The 19,676-nt window shown below is 37.2% G+C and overlaps 1 protein-coding gene across 27 annotated transcripts in view; it reads left to right on the top strand.

Moving 5' to 3' along the window:
• RIMS1 (regulating synaptic membrane exocytosis 1) overlaps positions 1-19,676 on the top strand; it is a 307,924-nt gene that overhangs the window by 100,214 nt on the left and 188,034 nt on the right. For 26 of the 27 annotated variants that reach the window (XM_066547439.1, XM_066547435.1, XM_066547431.1 and 23 more), the window contains exons 2-3: positions 16,561-16,774; positions 18,556-18,567. In XM_066547439.1, coding sequence (XP_066403536.1) covers positions 16,561-16,774; positions 18,556-18,567 — 226 coding nt within the window. The remainder of the gene's footprint in view (positions 1-16,560; positions 16,775-18,555; positions 18,568-19,676) is intronic. The other variant, XM_066547414.1, reaches the window with a different exon arrangement.

The following is a 19,676-nucleotide window of genomic DNA, read 5'->3' as shown; positions in this document are numbered from 1 at the left end:
TAGTTTGGGTTTTTGCAGAGATGAAAATACTGATTTAAGACTTTGAAACTTTGATTTGCTTGCATTCAATAGTATCCTGTCAAGTTTAATATGGAATATCTTCTAGGGAATGTGATATTTTAACTGAGTAACTGATATCCACCTTAGGAATGATGCAGCACCAACAGCCTTGTTTTTGTACATAGGGAAAAATGAAAAAGTGTATTTATGTCCTGTGAGGACAGGAAGTATTTTCTGACTTTGATAGTAATGGAACAAAACTTGTGACATCACCCACCTCTGATAAATATTTTAAAATAAATAGGCCTGAATTATTTGTGCACAGGAAGACTGAAGACTTGGCTTCAGAAGTTCCTGGCTGGCTGATGATCTGTTTTCTTTTGTAAATTTTGGGAATTAGGAATATTCTGTAAATTTATTAGACTCCTGACACAGAGGCAGTATGCAAAAGGGGCACTTGGATAACCATGGAGGTTGTTGGACCATTAAGCTCGACATTCACTCTTGGCATTTGTAATATAGCATTTGGAAAAAGGATAAAGGAAGGACACAATTCTTAGGGCATTATATTTTTAAAGCTTGTTGAAAGGTCACAAAAGGTTCAGTTAAGAGCTACAATAATGTTTCAGATGCTGGAGAAACTACTTTGCAGTGGAGGATTTAGAGATTTCAATCTCTTTAGTTTATCACACAGGAGATCAAAAGGTGACTTAATTATAAAGTGTAAACACTTTCATACATGCACAGTATTCACCACTAAAAGCTTTTTAATCTAGTGGTGAAAGGCAGCATAAGCACTGAGGGATGGGAGTTGAAGTGACTGTCCTTGGAAGCAGGGCATGCATTTTTAATGGTGAGTGAGATTCACCTAGTAGGTGTTGATCTCTCAGTATTCTCTGAACAAGACTTGCTTCTTATCTTCAAGTTAATGCATTACACAGCTTCAGATCCCATCAATACAGTGTTACACGCTTCCTGAACTCCAGGACATAGATAATTTATCGTTTTTAGTTTTGTTTTTCTCATATTTTCAATTTTTTTAAATTTTGATTTTGAATTCCCCTAGAAGAGACAGAAGGGGCCATTTTTATTACATTAGCTAGAACTAAAGCTTTTGATGTCACCATGTTGCAAGAATCTTAATGAGCTCATATTGTACATCTTCCTAATACCAAAACAGGTTTCCTAAGAGCACTAATAGATGTTTTATGGTCTAGTAAAGACAACTCACCTAAACTTAAGTCTTTAATATATTTAGTTGTAGGTGATGATAATATTTCCAATATAATGGTTGCAACCACTCCACTATTTCTCAGCCATCAGTCACACATACTATCAATCATAACTCCCTGGTAATCAACTAGGTAATGACACAAAGTGTGCGAAGCCATGCTTCCACACTCTTCCAGGCTAAAGTAGTAATCCTTCCAGGCTCCTAACAGTGTAGTGATTTGGCTGAGGAATCCATATCAAATACCAAATAATCCCCCTGGTGACTAGATCTAACAAATTAAATAAAATAGGGTACCTAGTAGATTTTTGGTCCAAACTTCTTATCTAGAGATATTATCATTTTAGTTTCCAACACTCTGCCTTCTTGCAGTCTTCCTCACATATATATTTTGGTCTTCTAATGGCCTGTGACATAACTAAATTACAATACCAGTGGCAGTGAGCACAGGCAGAAAATTTAGTATGCACAAAAAATCTCATACGTCTCAGTCCTCGTCACAGAAAAATAGACCCTGTCTGTCTTTCAGTGCACCATATCCTAAGTCACCTCTTCCTAAAGTGCTGGAAATGGCATTTCACATGGTGCAATTCTAGCAGGAAGCTTTTTGAATATACACATATTATTGGTCATACCAGGATATTATTTTGATAATCTTGGCAAATATTTAGAGAAAAAAAAGGTGACAGTTGCTGCTACTCAGAGATACCTACTCCTTGTCTGTTTCCAGGTAGGAAAATTACTGTCTTTCATCAGCCAAGTCAGATTTGCCTGCCCCATCATTAAATATAACAATTTTTTCTGGCAAATTGTACCTAGCTTCCTGCTTTTTGTGAAGCCGGCACATATGAGGCCGCAGTGACATGGTTGGATGATGTCAGTGTTCTGGGTGCAGCTCACCTCTTTGCTATCCTGGCGACAGACCAAAGTGTGGTGCAATGCACAGATGGCTTGGTAGGTGATTTTCTTTGAAACATGGAAAAACTCTCAGGATTTTTGCTGTTGGCCAGCTCCAGGAATTTTCTTGAAGCCTCCAAATTTTTGCTTCTACTTCAGAAATGCACTGTGGCTGTTCGGATTATAGCTGACAGAAAGAAATTTTTAGTTGTTCCACTTGGGTGGAGGGAGCTGATAAGACATCATCCATTTTGAGGGATTTCACTCTGGATACCCATACAGCTTCCACTCTTCATCATTCTGTTCAGCTTTTAGAAAATGTGGTACAATGTAGTGGATAAAAATGTCACTTGAGCACTCTTGAGTCACAGCTTTGGATTTTAAATTACATACCCCATGTAAAGGGAGGGAGTGCCTTTTAAAATGTGGTGCAGAACAAGACTGCAAAACAGTGGTCGCATTCTGTGACTCTTCCATGTTGTTGTGAAAAATCTGTGAATTTGGCAGAAGGGCAACTCAGTGTCATCAAAATGACAAGAACTCTGCTTAGAGGCTGCTGGCTCAAGCAATAAGAAGGCCTGATGTAAAAGATTGATACTCTTCCTTTACATCTAGCTCCATCTGGAAATCCATTTTTAGGTTAAGAAAATACTGAGTTATGACAGGAACTAAATTTTTACAGTGTTTGGTTCTGCAAAGGGTTATCCAAGGGGAATGAAATACCTATTCCTACTAGAGAGTTACTAGAGAGTAAGTAGAAGACTAATGGTATGGTTAGATCCAAGTGCTCTGGAACAAATTCTTGGTCACTCAAAAATTTTCAGTGCTTTGTCTACAGACACAGTTACACTGGAGTATCAGATTTGTACCTGGAGCCTTCTGTGGGACTGAACCAAATTTTCTGAAGGTCTGAGCTTATGGCGTGTGATGGCTCAGCAGCCTGTGGACCTCTGTGGTGGTCTGAAATGATCAGGGAGCCTGAATATCTGTGACTCCACACTGTGTAGTGGGCTGTTGTGAGAACCACTATGGAACAGCAGAAAAATACTAACCAAGGAAAACCCTTGGAGAAATGTCTCTCTGCCAAATTTATGGGTGCTTCAGAGTGGCAGGCAGAATCATAAAACAGTTTAGTAGACTTTGCACAGTGTTTCCCAAGGGACACTCACTCCTGTTATTTAAGATATTATTGGTTTAAAATGAGCCTTAGGGGTTTTCTGCTAGGACTTAAAGGGTAAATAGGTTGGCAGAAGCTTTTCTTCCCTTAAAATCATGCCTATGGTGGGTATGACTCCTCAGGAGAGAACTGCAGTGGGTCTGCTGGATGTGATGAGTGAGCACGTGGTTAGAGAAACATCCCTCTTTATGTCTTTCTGCTATGTTGCCCAAATAGCGTTTATCCAATATGCATTATTATAGAAATAAAATCCATATTTTGAAATATTAGCAGTACTGAACTGTGTGGACTAGATTTTTTTATGGGAATGTCTTTCCATAAGTGTTTGGGCATAAATAGTTGGCTTGGGAACCAATCAAAATGTTGATAGATACAGGAAGGAAAGGAGAAGAAAACCAGAAATCGAATGTCATGTTTTTCTGTAAGCCTTGCTGTGGAAATTTAGATCAAAGAAAAAAATAGTGTACACTAATTTGGGACTTACACTTTCTACTCAACAGCTTCATCAGGTGAGACGGTTTTGCAGAAAATTTTTTTGATGACACAGGTTTATTTCGTAGCTTGTACAGTCTCAGTGAGCATCAAGAAGCAAGGATGCTCATCACAAAACAGGCTCCATTTTTCTACTGGGAATAATTTCAAACTCAAGACAATGTTCTTAAAACAGTTATGAGCAGTGATATTCTGGAGAAAAAGTAGGCATTAAAAATATGGAGAAAAATGCTATTGATTTTCTTTCACAAATAGTATTCTTGAGGACATTGGTTGAGTTGTGTGGTGGATGAGCCCTCATTGCCACTGGTGAGCGCAGCCCCAGGGACAGATCAGCTGGGAGTGTGGCAGTAAATAAAACAGGGATGGATACGACTGGAGTGCTTCAAACCCAAAGTTTAATAAAGTGAAATAAAAGGTGTGCTGACAATCAATGCGCCACAAAAACACAAAAGGAGACAAACACAACCTTACATAATTAACTCAGGGCAGGGAACCAATGAACAAAGAGGAACAGAAAAAATACCTTATATGGAATCAATCAGAGGGCAGGGTTCAGAACATAACCTAATGAGGAAAAACTTAATTTACATAACTGTTCCCATCATTCTTTTCTTCTAACCCACCTGACTTGATGTTATCTATCCTGGCCTCTCAAAGTACTGCTATCTGCAGTGTGGCTGTTTCACAGCCCATCCTCTTCAGGATGGACCACCACAGACATTTAACTTAGAGAGTGCACTAAAAAAAGAAATTAAAATAAATCATAAAGAGCCTTGACATTTTAAATTTTACCATGTGGTATGCTTAAAGCATAAAATAAACCAGTAATGTTCTCCTCTTCTAATTTTCTAATTCACTAAGATGCCATATGCTTTTCATTTGTGTTTACTTAGGCATCCAGAAGAATGAAGAGAATTAAGTAATGCTGGAGACAAGCTTAATCATTATCTTGTGTTCAAGCACTTTGATGGTATATTTAAAATAGATGTGTGAGCCTTTTTTGTTCCTTGTAATATGGAAATTATAAAGGAAGGTGAACAGGATGATAAATTAGATATGCTCTCAGCAAGGCTGTTAAATTATTTTTAGGTAGAAGACATACTGTACACAGTGAGCCTCAGCTGAATATAATTAATTTGAAACATTATCACTGTTGCGCTTGCAGTCCTATTGTATTTTTTTTCAGTTCTGCATCTTGTTGGCTCCTATCACACCCCTCACTGTGAGATCTTTTCCTGTTTTGCACGTGTCCTGTTTGTTACCACCATATGGTAGTTAGAATTTCAGTAGCCTTGCTCTGTTTACAGACCACTGTGGTTTGTCATATTTTTGCTACTCACCCTGTATTGCCATCTGATACCTATCGTCTGTTTAACACATTGGATGCCAAAAATACTGAGATTTCTTTTTTCTTCCAAATGCATGTATGAGAAAGATGTTTCAGAATGCTGTTTTGATAAGCATTGATCCCAAATAATTTCCTGTTAATGTTGAACCAGGACCCATACCTCTCAACTTTCCAAACTTTTTACCAGGTGCCAGTTAATTGATGGGATCTATTCCAGCACTGAGGATTTTTTTTTTATTTACCTTATGTGCATTGTACTGTTTGCAGCAGATGATAGGGTGTTTAAACATCTTTTTCCACTGTGTGACTATAGCAAAACCAATATTGTCAGAGTATCGTAGGGTCTATTCTTACTCTGATTGCTAATTGCAATTTAGATAGGGTTGCATTAAGAAATTATTTTTTAAATTGGTTTGGTTGGGTAAATGGGCTTCTCTTCCACTTTCTTTTTCATGTGTTGCTTCAATAATATGTCTACTGGTTAATAGTTCTGTATTCAGAACAAGAGAGCTAAATACATGTACCTGTGTGTGTTTTTGTGTAGGTGCAAATCTCTGCCTCCCTTTTAAAAACTTTTCTTTAAGATTTTCATTAATCTTTTCCCCTCATTCTGTGATTGTTAAATTGAGCTTTTCTACTGTTGCACCCTGCCTTCCCACCCCCATCCTCTTCTCCCTGCCCTGCTTCTCTCTTAACATTCTGAGTTTTATGGCTGATTGGTTGCGATATGGTGACCATCCTTAGAGAAAAAAGTGCCTGCATATTATGTGATTCAATAAATTAATTCAATAAATTGAAGAGAACACTATTTAATTCTCCTTCACATCAGTCTGAAAACAGATTAGGTTTTGTCTGTTCACAAAAATTTGATTGTGGTGAAGTTTAGCTTAAATAAATGATATTTGTACTCCATAATAAAATGAAACTGATGTTTTTGAAGAGAAAATAAATCAAATCATTCTTTACTCATATATTTTAATGTATTTTAAGAGACATTTGCTGGCAGAGCCACTTCACAAAATAGTATTTTACTGCAGAAATTTCCTATGGAGCTCAGAGACTCCTACTTAAAGGATCACTCTGTGGCATTAAAGCATTGTTATGTCATCGCAAGCTCATAGGTCAGCTCATCCAAGACAAGTTCTGTGGTCTATTATACAACATGGGGAAGAGAGTGGGGTGATGGATTAAATTCAGTAATATTTAAGTGGTCAGTAATTGCGTCCAATTCTGGGCCCCTCACTTTAGGAGGGACGTTGAGATGCTTGAGCGTGTCCAAAGGAAAGCAACGAGGCTGGTGAGGGGCTTGGAACACAAGCCATATGAAGAGCGACTGAGGGAGCTGGGGTTGTTCAGCCTGGAGAAAAGGAGACTCAGGGGTGACCTTATCACCCTCTTCAACTTCCTGAAGGGTAGCTGTGGTGAGCTGGGGGTCGGTCTCTTTCTCCGGGCAACAACCGACAGAACAAGAGGACACAGTCTCAAGCTGCGCCAAGGGAGATGCAAGCTAGAAATAAGGAGGAAGTATTTTACAGAAAGAGTAGTCAAATACTGGAATCATCTACCCAGGGAGGTCGTGGAGTCACCATCCCTCGAAGAGTTTAAAAAAAGACTGGATGTGGCACTTGGTGCCATGATCTAGTTGAGGTATTAGAACATGGGTTGGACTCGATGATCTTAAAGGTCTCTTCCAACCTAGAATTTCTGTGTTTCTGTGTGTTTCTGTGTAATACTGGTAATTAGTAATATTTAAATAAATGAGGAAAATGAAGACATCACTTAGTCAGTTGATAAGGAAAAAATTTAAGGGCCTTTCCAGCAGTCTTTTTAGAAGTTTTTAGAAGAGAAGCTCTAACATAGTTCAGGGCTTGTTCTTTTAAATAAGCAACCGTGTATGAAAATTATTTGTATCTACAAATGCAGTAATGTAAAAGGATATGCCATGTAATGTCATAAATGGTACTGGCATGGCTGGGTGTCTCTGGGATCTTTGTTTTCTGCCATACACCTACACTAAAACAGTTCTTCTGCTATGCTATATAAAGAAAACACAGAGAATGAAAACATTTCACTGAAAGTACAAAGGCAAATTAACATTATTAATTGCCTTTAGTATTTTTGTCTGTCTTCTCTTCATGTTAAAGTAAGCCCTGATTTCATAATTTAAGTAAGCCTTGCATAAAACAACTTTATTAAAAAAATCAAACAAAAAATATATATATTTAATTGGTGAATAGATCTTTGTTTCTGAAATAGCTGAGAAGAGACGAATCTTGAGATTACTTCGCAGTTTAGTAGGAGTTAAATTGTAAGAGTGTTGTAAATTGAAGAGATTCTGGAAGGTGCTCTCCTTGTTGTGGTCTTGATGCCTAAAGAGGCTACCTAGAACAGAGGCTGGACAGAGTTAAAGGAATAAAGTAGGTGTTTATTGAAAGGCCTTCAAAGGATACACCTTGGGCAGCACAAGAGCCCGGCCGGGGCTCTGCCCAAGATGGACCCAGGATGGACAACCAGTCACGAGTTTTCACACTTTTATAAGTTTTGGTCCATTTACATATTTGGGTCAATTGTCCAATTGCAACTTCAGATTACGAAATCCCATCCTCCCAGATTGCTGTCTTCAGTTCACTATTGTTTACACTTCTTCAGCCTAAAGCTGCAAAGATGTTCTTGGCTCTCAGGCTGCAAAAGGATTGTTTTGTCTAACTACCCTGTGAAGAGAACTTGCTAACACTTTACATGAAGTTCAGAGTCACACACTGAGGCAGTACAGAATCTAAAAAATATGAAAGCTAAAACTTAAAGCATCAGTCAGATAATGTGGATAAACAGGAGAAAATTTCTCAGGCCTTTTTTACAGTGGATCTTATGGAGACTTAAGCTGACAAATTTTTGGGAACTGAATTTCAGTTTTAAAGCAATGACTGTAGAAAATCAAATTCAGTTTTAAAACAATCTTTGTAGAAAATCACGTTATTTTGATTTTGCCTTTTTTTTTTCTAGCCTTTTTTTTTCTAGGAGACACATATTCCTGATAGAGTCACAAGTGCAAGAGATGCTCAATCTCACACTTCTGCTGCAGTCAAATAATTTTCCTCAGTTTCTGATTCTGCTTTTTTTTTAATCTATAAACATTAATGCAACTGTGTGGAGTCAGATTTTCTTTCTTTCAGTCGTGTCTAACCCCATTGAGTTTCCTGGACTGATTGACCATGTGGTTGCATGGGTATTGCTGTCCCTCAGTCATTATGGCTCTTTTTTCTGCAACAAGTATTGCATGAATAATGGCAAATAAAATAATACAGCCATTTACCTCTGCAGTTTTGTTGCATGAGTAGTTTCAGGAGTCTTTAAAAAGCTGAATATGCTTATAGGTCCTGTGTTTATTAGGCAGACAATGTTTGGCCTGAATGTGTGTTTTAATGCTGTATTAAGAGTGGGACTGTAAAATAGTGACATTTCTATAACTTTTTAGGTGTTGCATTTGATAAAGTCCAGGCTGCTAATAGCTCTGTATCATCTCATGAAACTTTTTGAACTTTCTCACTTGGAATTGGTGACAACTTCTCAGAGCAAAGCTCTGCTGCTCTCCTGCTGCACTGTCTGTGTTAGGAGAGCTGAGTGGTGAAGAAATTAAACACAGGAAAATGCAGCAGAGCTGTGATTGTTACATGGGATAACTGATACTGGTGAGGTTGCCAACAGAGGTAAGAGGTGTGTTAGAATGGCCATACTGGTTAAGACCAAAGGAAGAGGCATTGACACATTGTGGGGTGTTGTCACCACCCTTCTACTGGCTCCAGTCAAACTGTCACTTTGCCAATTGAGTTTAAGCAGAAGGCCCTGATTCCTTCAGTACTAAATATCTCTCAACATGTAAATGTTTTTTAATACAAGACATGCACAGTTTCTTTCTGAATTCCTCAGCTATGCCTTTTTAAGTACTATTATGTGTTATTAGCTTTGTTCTCTGGTTTCTCATTTTTACTTCAGAAAGGGTATCGGTCATTTGGGAGGAACTGTAGGAAGCTGGAATGTAAATTCCTTATTGTAGATATTGCACATTTTTGACTCACAGTTCTTCAGTTGTGTAAGGAAAAAGTCTGCTTGTGGGCTGTAGTTATTTTAAAAAACCACCAACAAACAGAAGTATATGAAAATAAAGTTTTCCAATAATCTACATTAGGAAATCTTCCAGGAAGATGAAAAATTGCACTTTATACAAGTTATTTAATGAGCTCATTTATATGCTTTCAGAAAACCGGCCCTAAGTAAAATGTTAACTTGAAAATGACTGTTCCTGCTAGTGAAAAGGCACCAGATAAGAGCCCTGGGAATAAACTGCAGCCCACACTACTTTGCTGGTGTGTCTCTTCTCTGATGTGATGAGCAGGGACACTTTCTAGACAAGGTGTGGGATGTCTTTGCAACAGCCTGTACAGGCTTGTGAGGATGCTGCCAGGTAGTATGTGCTTGATAATAGATTATAGAAAGGAATTGGAATTAAGACAACTTGTATATAGGGAGGAAGTATCTGCTACATGTGAACAACTTTCCAGTGGTGAAGGCCAAGTCTAAGTTCCTGTGTGAGGTCTGTAAGTGAAACTTTTGTTTTGGTTGAGTCTAAATTTTATCATGATTCTCACAATAAAATTTTTCGTGCTTTTGCTTCTCCTGGACTGGTGTCATGGACCTAAAGGAAAATACTAAGTCATTAAAATGCCTTGCCCCTCATAGACATGGGGAAAGCTCTAAGTATATTGTCTGAGGTCTGGAAAGCAGAAAGTAAATAACTAGAATCATAACATGATGAAAAAAATTTTAAAAAATTATCTTCATGTGTTTCTGAATCATGCTGGGAGATTGGTGTTACCATACTGCCTGTAAGCACTTGTCATGCACTATAACCCTTGTGAGTGGAAGTTTTCACATTTTAGAAAAAAATGTGATCTTTGTCAGAGGGGCAGCCTGCGCTGTAGGTATTAGGCAAATAATAGAACATTAAGAACAGACAGGAGAGTCTGTATTGTCTAGCCTCTTAAGTAAAAGTTTTAACATGCTTTTGACATATCCAATTTTTGTCCAGATCTTTGCAGGCATCAAGGTGAAGGAGAGTTTTAAGGAGGAGAATGTGATAACAGTGATGTTCCTATTACTCCCATGCTAGAGGCAACAAAAGGAAGTCCTCAAAGACCAGACTGGATGGGACTTTGAGCAGCCTGGTCCAGTGAGAGGTGTCCCAGCCCATGGCAGGGGGCTTGCAACTAGGTGATCTTTAAGGTCCCTTCCAACCCAAACCATTCTGTGATTCTTGCTTGAATGTTTAACTTGAGTAGAAGCATCTCAGTCCTGAATGAGAAATCATAGGCAGGATGGAAATAGGCCGTCAAAGTCTTTGAAGGTGAAGATAAGCCATTTATGTTTTATGCAGTAGAAAAGCAGATTCATCGGAGGAATACAAAGAGAGAGGTAAAATAAATTAAATTATATTTGTTGCAGAACTGTGATTAGACTATCAGACTGACAGGCTTGCAATGGCAGGGAAAGGAATTGAGAGATGAGCTGGTGATAGCTGAATGTTAAAGCTGGAAAGATACGAAATCAGCTAAACTTCAATGGGTTTTGTTCTTGTTTTTTTTTAGTTGGGTTTTTTTTTGTTTTTTTTTTTTTTAGTTGGTTGGTTGGTTTGATTTTTTTTTTGGGATTGGGGGGTTTTTTGGGTGTGTGGTTTTCTGTTTATTTGTTTGGGTTTTGTTTGGTTTGGTTTTAATTTGCAAATTCGCCCCTTATACAACAGTTTAGGTCAAGATCTAAGTGGGTCTGACTCCACTGTGTAGCACAGTGGTTATTGGTCTTGAGTGCAAACAGAATGGAGAGGGTGGTAAGCTGTGCTGGAGGTAGAAGGAAATTTCTGTTTCAATTTATGAAGTTTGGTGTGCAGGTCACCCTGGACTGGAGTCAGTATCTATGCGAAACATTTCAGTTTGGAGAGGAGACAAATGTGAGGTAGAGGCAGACCTGTGAGTGCAAGCATGGTGAGATTTGTGTTTGCACCAATAAAACAGGGAGGAAGAAGAAGAAATCTTGGCATGTGCAGAAGGAAGGGCTGATGCCCAGCTGGATTAAGGGGATTGCTGGTGAGATGAAAAATGTCATGGATGGCAGGGGAACACCAAGCTGAGAGAAAATGGAGTTGATCCATAGTTGTGTGTTGAGTGAACAGGGGAGAATGAAGAAAGCTTCAGGCCAGGTAAAACTGAAAATTTGAGGAATATTTATTGTTTTTATTGTAGGATATAGAGCATACTATATGTCTATAATAACTATTTTGATATATTTATTAAAAAATGTGTAAAAGTGTGAGACAGGACCTACAGGAAATGTGATTAGGGCAAGGTTAAATGGGTGGTAAGTAAAGTCACAGAAAAGTGACAAGTTGGACAGTAGGAACCAGCAAAGGGACCAGAAGCAGTCAGTATGTGCAGGAGAAAATATGGATATGGAAGCTGCTAACTCTACCATTGGAAGTCTTTTGATTAATGCTTGTATTTCTTTTACAGAAACATGGCCCTTTTTTACCTCTAAAGATCAGTTGATTAATCATATTGCTACCTGTTTCGCACCTTACAGAAACCATGTCTTGCTTGCCTTTGGTTCTTAAAACAGCAGTTCACACTGAATAAAAAATACAATAATAGCATTAATATAGAAATATTAACATCCAAAATCACAGAAGTCCAATATTTTGCAATACAAGTACATCCTGCAGTTATTTCATCTTTACAAAATTACCAAACCAAGTATTGCCCATGCTAAAAAAGCAGCACACCCCCAAATATTTAAAAATATCCTGATCTTCACATAGACTTACACAGTACCATTGCTACATCAAGAACTTGGGAGCTTGAAGAGTTAGATATGTTGTTACTATTCTCCCTTAACTTGTCCTACCTGTAAAGAGGGTATAGATTTTAATAATGGATTTATATGTCATGGGATGGTTAATGAAGTAACCAGAAGATATGTCTAGACTTCTTCACTCAACTTCAGCTGTTTTTCTTGCTAACACATGCTAGATTCCCCATAAACCCCTCATTTCTCTTTATTCATACAAAAGTATGCACAGCAAATGTGTAAAATTGCTAAAATGGCCTGTCCTGACTTTGTTGTTTATATTATATATTCCCAAAGCTGGGACAAGTTGACAACATTTCCCAGCTGAGATGCTGCTGGGGCTGAGGCCAAAGCTCCCTCTGGAAGCACCTCCATGAGATGGGTGCTGCAGTGCTGGCAGACCAGCAAGGCATCTGGTGCAACTGAGGTAATTCCAGCTTTACAGAGGAGCTGAACAACGTTTTTCAGGTCACAGCTTCAATGTAGATGCTTAAGGATCACCAACAGGTTTTTAGCTGTAGCTGTTGCCTTCGTGGGCATACGCAGTATTGCTGTTTGCATTTTAAATTATTTATTTATCGTAAAAAAAGAATGCCAAGAACAGAACTTGGTAAAACGCCTGCTTATCTTATGGAAAAACTTGTCTAAGCTCTGTGTGATGATGTGTTTGTGTGGTGTGGGTGAAGAGGACAAAATGCTGCATTTTACTAAGCTTTTTTTCAGACATGCAGTAGCTGCTGGTGGATAGTTACTTAAGACTGTGTCACTTAGAAGGCGGCACTTTTTCTACTAACATGAACTCATGACAGGGCATAATATTTTTATAACATTACATCAGGTGTTCAATTTCGAGACAACCGTTTGAGTTGAACTGGGAGAGTAAAAATACGATGTGCATTGCCACCTACTGGATTTCTAAGGAAGTACAAAATGTAATTTCATTCTACATTTAAAGTCATTTAAAATGTAATTGCATGAAAGAGACACAAATCTTAATAAATTTTTTTGTAAAACCTGTGCAGACAGAGCATGTATATGCAAATGCACTATTTTGAAGCTTTCTACTCTTCAGCATATATATGCAAATAATTTAGATAGGTATTTAAAACAGCAAAATATAATTTAATCAATGAATTTAAAACAGCAAAATAAGCAATAATATAGTCTGTTAAAAAATTACAGCCTTCAATTGTAATTTAAATAATAAAATAATAATAAAATAAATATATGTCTTGGTCCAGGTCCAAAGAATTCAACAACATAAATGATAATTTCTCTGTGTTATGTAACACTTTTTGACCAGTCAATGTTATAAATGGCCTCAGTGTTCATTGTTTGTCCTCCTAATTATATATAAGTGAGCTGTTTGAAAAGTTTAAATTATGTAAGGTATTTATCACAAGTGTTCTCCAAGGCTTACAGTTTTTTGCTAAGTATATGAAAATGTGAGTAAAGCCTTGAAGAATTGCCTATCAGTAATTTTTTACTAGTTTACACTGTAAAAATTAAAAGTCTTACTGTCAAATTAAAATAATGAATGTTCAAAAGAAAATTTGGTACATATATAGCACATATATATACATATATATATTCATATATATTCATATATTCATATATACATATGAAGCAGGGGTTTTTGTGAAATACCTTTGAAAAAACAAAGGGAGGAGGAAGCCATCATGTTTTCTTGGAGAAAAAAACATCAGCAACCTAAACATATGTTGCGTTCTGTGTATATTGTAAAAGTGAGTAGGTTAAGTCTTTCCCTGTAGACATGCGAAGCGTGTGTTGTTTTTTGTGCACTGTGGGTGGTGATGCTGACCCCCTTTACAGCTGCAGCAAAGTCCCGAGGCTGATGTCCCTCTCCAAACTGCTCGGTCTCTTCCAGTATTTTAGCAACAGAAGAGCGTGGTTTCCTCACAGGAGATGTGATGTGCTCAAAGACTCTCCCATGGTGGGATCTTTTTTGATCGCACATATGTGCCATGCCTGTGAGTGTGAAATAGCAGCGCCCTCCCCAGACACGTCCGCTCTTTTGTTCAGAGTGCTGGGAGGTCTGCCCAAGTGAAGTGCTGCAGCAGTGTCTCAGAGTAAGCTAATCCTGCAAGTGTCCTTCACTTCAGTGGCAGAACCAGATAAATGTTTGGATGCATGATGAAAAATCATATGGGTGTATGCATATATCCCTCTTACACAGTGGTCTGGTTGCTCTTTCTGTTAGAGGAGATTGAATTGGTGTCTGCCTCCAGGGTCTGCCAAGCCATTATATCATATGCTGTTATTAGGTCTTTAGTTTAACCTTTAGGTGCTTGTCTACATTAAGGAATATTTAATAGTTTTAAATTTTCCTTTCATCTGATGAAAATGTGCTCAATAGCCTGGAAGTTAAGGAACAAGTCAAAACCTACCAACTGTATTTTAGTTCTTGCTTAATACTTTAAGTACTTCTACATAGGGCAAAACTATTGAGAGAGATTTTCTGCCACCATTATAGGAGAGCCAGAGATACAGAGATCCAGCTTTTTCCTCAAAAAGGTGGGAAAGGTGGTTAAAAAAAGAGCCAATTGAACCAGACCTGCTGTGAGCTGGGTGAGATTCTTTCTGCTCTGTGAAATGTGCAGTCGTTTTCTCCAGTTCCGTTCTCGCTGTAGATGAAATGCCAGCGTTTCCTCAGTAGTGCTGTGTATGATAGGCAAGATAAAGGTTTCAAACCCCTCATAGTAAAACATGTCTTACATGGATTCAGAAATTAACAAATCTATAAACAAGTGATACTTATTTATAAAGAGCTTTAATTTCATCTCACTTAAGTTTTGCCCAGTTTGTAGCATGTTCATCTATCCCTTGGTGCACACAGAAGGACAAAAACATAATTGTGTTAGTATTCTTCCTAAGCTTTGAGATAGAAAAAGTTCAAATGTAGATGGTCTAATTGGAAAAGAACAGGAAGAGGGGCAGTGCTTGCTGTTATCTTCCCTTTCCACGTTAGTGAACAGCCAGGGCTTTTGGTTTTACTTTTGTGGAGGAGAACTGAATTTAGTTTCCATGGTTTCATTTTTTAATAGAATATTTGATGTAATAAGAAATTTACCTACCATTATTTAATTTCATTCTTTAATCTGGTTATTATAAAAATTCCTGAATGTCTTCAGTTGTTTTTATGCATTATAAGTGAGAAGCTGTGTAAGATAAGTTAATTCATATGTGTAATCCAGTTATATGGTGAAAAGTATTAAGTTTCTCCAGTATTTTGCCTATTTTTGACCTACTTTTCTCATCTTAATACTGCAAAGGTTTTTAAGCAGGTTAGTAAAAAATAAAACAAACTCTTTGCTGCTCCTGCCAAGCTTTTGATTTGCATAAAGCATTAAGTGTAATGAATCATGTTTGTAGTTAGGGAGAATAGATTATTCAGTTGCTTACCTTTTGCTGTTGATGCATTCTCACTAGAATGCACCCATGTGATGTTACTGGTTTTAGTGTGAGAGCTGGTTGAAATACAATTTACAAACAATAATATTCCTGTCCAACTGAATTATGTGTGTTTTACCACAATTCCTGTGAGTTAAGTTGAATTATCATTTTTTAGGCTTGAATAGCACATTAAAGTAAAAATATCCACATCACCAAAAAAGTGTTTCATACAAAGAACACAGATCATTTACATCTTAAAACTCCAGACAAGTTCTCCATACACACACACACACACACACACACACACAAGCCCACAGAAACATGGCATTGTGTCACTAAAAATACACTGGTTAATTGGTGTGAGTCAGTGCTAATTAAGGAAGCAGGTAGAGGTAGCTCAGAGCAGAGATAAAGACCTCTATAGACAACACACCTACTGTTTCCATTTATTAAACTCAAGATTGCCTCTTTCTATTCATAATCTGTGTAATTGCTCATGATTTTTAAACATTATCCATGGAGATGTAGATTTGAAGCAACATCTGGAAAAGCTTGGGTTCTACATAGCACGGAGCAAAGACCAAGTTTTGCCCTTCTGGAATCTCCTCCTTAGGCTGGCTCAGGTCTTTTTGAGGTGTGTTTAGGAGGTGAGTCTGTTGTGTAGCAGCATGCTTCTCCAGATGCTGGGCATAGGGTCAGGGTGTTTGTTGTTTGGGGCAGCTGGGGAGAAGTGCTGCTTCTTTCAACACCAGTCTTCATCCTAGGAACCTCTGCACCTGCTAATGCTTCTATATACTCCTACAGCTAAGCTGGAATAGCTATAATGAGGGATTGTTCAGTATATGCATTTGGACCAATTTCTGGTCAAGTGAAATGATTTGTTTGTAATCTTTGAAGTAAGCCTTCAAGAATAAAGTTGTCTATTTTTTTTTTCCTTTAGATTGCCCTATACAGTCTTCCATGTGGAGTGTGTATTTGATATGAGGTACAGGTAGTATTGTGAACAGGCCCAGAATATTAGGTGGAGTTGCAAACTGAAAGAAATACAGGGTTGTAATCTTTCCTCCTATTCGTGCTATATAAACTTTTTTCTCATCTATGCAGGAGGTTGCATCAACAATTTGAAAGCTATAAAGAGCAAGTAAGAAAGATAGGGGAAGAAGCCCGCCGTTACCAGGGAGAGCACAAGGATGATGCTCCAACATGTGGAATCTGTCATAAAACAAAGTTTGCAGATGGTTGTGGCCATTTGTGCTCTTATTGCCGGACCAAGTTCTGTGCTCGATGTGGAGGTCGTGTCTCCCTGCGATCAAACAATGTAAGTCTTCTGATGTATGCTCTTAAGGAAAAGCCTCCTGACATTGCCATGCTGCAGATTGTTCACTTTAAGTTTGGCATTTCACGCTTCATTTTACTTAAGTGTTTCATTCATTGCTTCATTATGATGTGTGTATCATACACGTAAATCAGTGTAAAATCATACAAGTAAAACAAATGTATCTAATGATTGCCAAGGTACTTGGGAATCACAGAGTTAATTAAAGCAAAAGAATAATAGTGTCCAGTTCTATGGAGTGAAAGCTTGTAGAAAATGTACTTGTTTTTCATAGAATAAAAGAAGAAACCCTTTTGCTCAGGTACAACTCCACATTATTAAATTCTTATTGGGGCCTTATTTAATATTGCATTTTTATTTTCATAGAGCTTGTCATAAACATTTATAGATTTCTTTTACATGAAGTCAGTCAATTTTTTTGGTTTAAAAAAACCAAAAAACAACCACTTTTCCTGGCACAGGAAAAGTGTTATGCCAATTTATTTGAAATTTATTTAAAGAATAAAGCTTCAGATTAGTCTGGATTAAGCATCCTACTTTCAGGTAAGTGAAATGAATGGTTCTCCCTCTGATCTGCATGAGTTAGCTGCAGCAGCTTTCCACAAAACCAAACATTATCCAAGAGTACCCTCTGGTCAGTCAGTCCCTTCCAAGCCTCTGAATACTCTCTCATACAGGAGCAGTAGGATCTAAATTTGGAATACTGTTATCCAGTGATTATTTTTGGCTGGTCATCAAGAACTATGGTGTGTTATAAAACTTTATGAATTTTAAAATGTTTTAAAATTTAAAATATTTTATATCATTTATATTATCTATATGTATAATTTTATATAATATCTATATAATTGATATAAAATGATTTTATAAATAATTTAAAATAAAATGTTATAAATTTTACACATCTCTTTTTATTACATGAACAGTATTATTTTCTGTCATGAGATGAGGCAACTTTCTTGTGTGGCTTTAAGATGCCAGGCTTTTGTTGGGTAAATTTATAGGTGCTCTTGGTATCAGCACAAATTCACCTAAAAGTGAACACAGAATGTATAGCAGATAATCATGTTCACAAGGGAATGAGTTTGTGGCCTTTTCACTTTCTTTAAGATGGACATCAGCTGAATAGGCCTTCTGAAATTTGATGTAAAGCAAAAATGACTCCTCAAAAAGATGCATTTCATGGTTATTTTAGAGATTTTCCATAGCCTCGATGTACCTGTGAGTCTCAAATTAAATTCACATGCTGATGAGAACTACGTAGGTGAACTGAATGAAAATGTGCATGCATTAGTAAAAATAGGTGCATTGCATTGTGTCACCTGTAGATGGTGTCATCAGAGCAAGTCTCTGAAAATGTGGTTTACTTTGATGTATTACATTATTCTATTAATGAGTGCATGTGATACAGCTTAACTTTATTCAGAAAAAAAAAAGAAAATATAATTTAACCATTTTTCACCCCCTATTTCAAGCCACAGAAATGGAAGAGTGTCATTTCATTTGTATCTTGCATTTTGTTTCTTCTATTGTTTATGCTTCTGTGGGTCAGGGTGCAAAAACATGTTTTCAACATATGCAGTAATGTCATCTTTTTATTTAAAGCTCTTTTTTTCTTAATTTTGTGGTTTTGTCTCTTCGTAGAGAGTTATTGGAATTGCATTTCTTTGAAATCTGTCTAATAATACTTGCCTATTTTATTCTTTATCTCTTCTTTTTTTCTTTTCTCTTTTTATTCTGCTTCCTTGGATGCTTTCCCAAAGGAGGACAAAGTGGTTAGAATCCATGCTTTTTATAATTTATTGTTATAATGTTGTTAGTTAACTGGGATACATATTAATGTGAAAAACTGAACTGAAATTTCATAATCACCCACAGGGGAGGGGGGAAAAACAGGAATCCTGACACCCAGGTCCTGCACGTCCCTTAGCTGAACATAGGCCTTAAAGACAGCTCAGCAAGGAAACCCAAGACTGTTGTCCAAGTTATGACAACAAAAGAAACTAAGAACTGAGAATTACTTATAGGCTAAAAAGTAGAGGAGCCAATAAAGTGTAATAAAATTTTATTTCATAAATACATCTTTAGTTAACAGTTTTGACTTTTTGCATGAAAGGTCCTTCCATCAGCTTCAGGAAATCTAATTTTACACTGTTTTACATGGTTTGCTGTGTTTCACTTCTAGCTGCAGCAGAAACTCAGGGAATTCTTGTCAAATCAGCTTTTTGATTGACATTTTGAATAATACATATAGGCAAACAAACTGGACCATAAGTATTGTGAGCAAGGTGGAGTGAATCCTTTTTGAATGCATAGTTATAATTTCAAAAATCTGCAGAACTTTTAGGATCAAGCACAGGTATATTCCCCAGTATTGCCTGTGCCTTGTCTCAAATAGGTGAGGGTAGTTCTCTGTCCATCTCTGCACCCTGTGCATGGCATCAGGTGTGGCAGTACCTGACCAGAACAGTGCACGTGCATTTGCCGCCTTTTCTGAGGTAGTTCTGCAAAAGGTAGTACTCCAGATTTTTAATTGGAGTATTAAGTATGGCAATTAGGTAGCTTTTCTGGTACCTCAGCTGAAACAAGTGTAAATTATTTACAATTCAGTGTAGCTTTTGATGTGTTCTTTGTTGAGTTATGCTTGCAATATGGTGTTATGTGTTTTGCCCCCATTTAAATACTAGCACACCTGTAACCTGAAATTAAGTATTGTTAAAATTTCCAGAGAAAATTATTTCTATCACATTTGAGCATTGCAGTAGGTTTATAATATGTTAGTATTAGAGCTACACTGAAGATATATTCTGAAAACAAATCTGACTTGTTTGGATTGTCCTAAATTCAATTAAATACATCCTTATCATTTGCACTTGTCTTTGTT

The sequence above is a fragment of the Molothrus aeneus genome, chromosome 3 (assembly GCF_037042795.1).
Source record: "Molothrus aeneus isolate 106 chromosome 3, BPBGC_Maene_1.0, whole genome shotgun sequence".
Classification (NCBI taxonomy): Eukaryota; Metazoa; Chordata; class Aves; order Passeriformes; family Icteridae; genus Molothrus; species Molothrus aeneus.
Note: the sequence above shows the minus strand (reverse complement) of the source record. Positions and strands in the feature narration are given on the sequence as shown.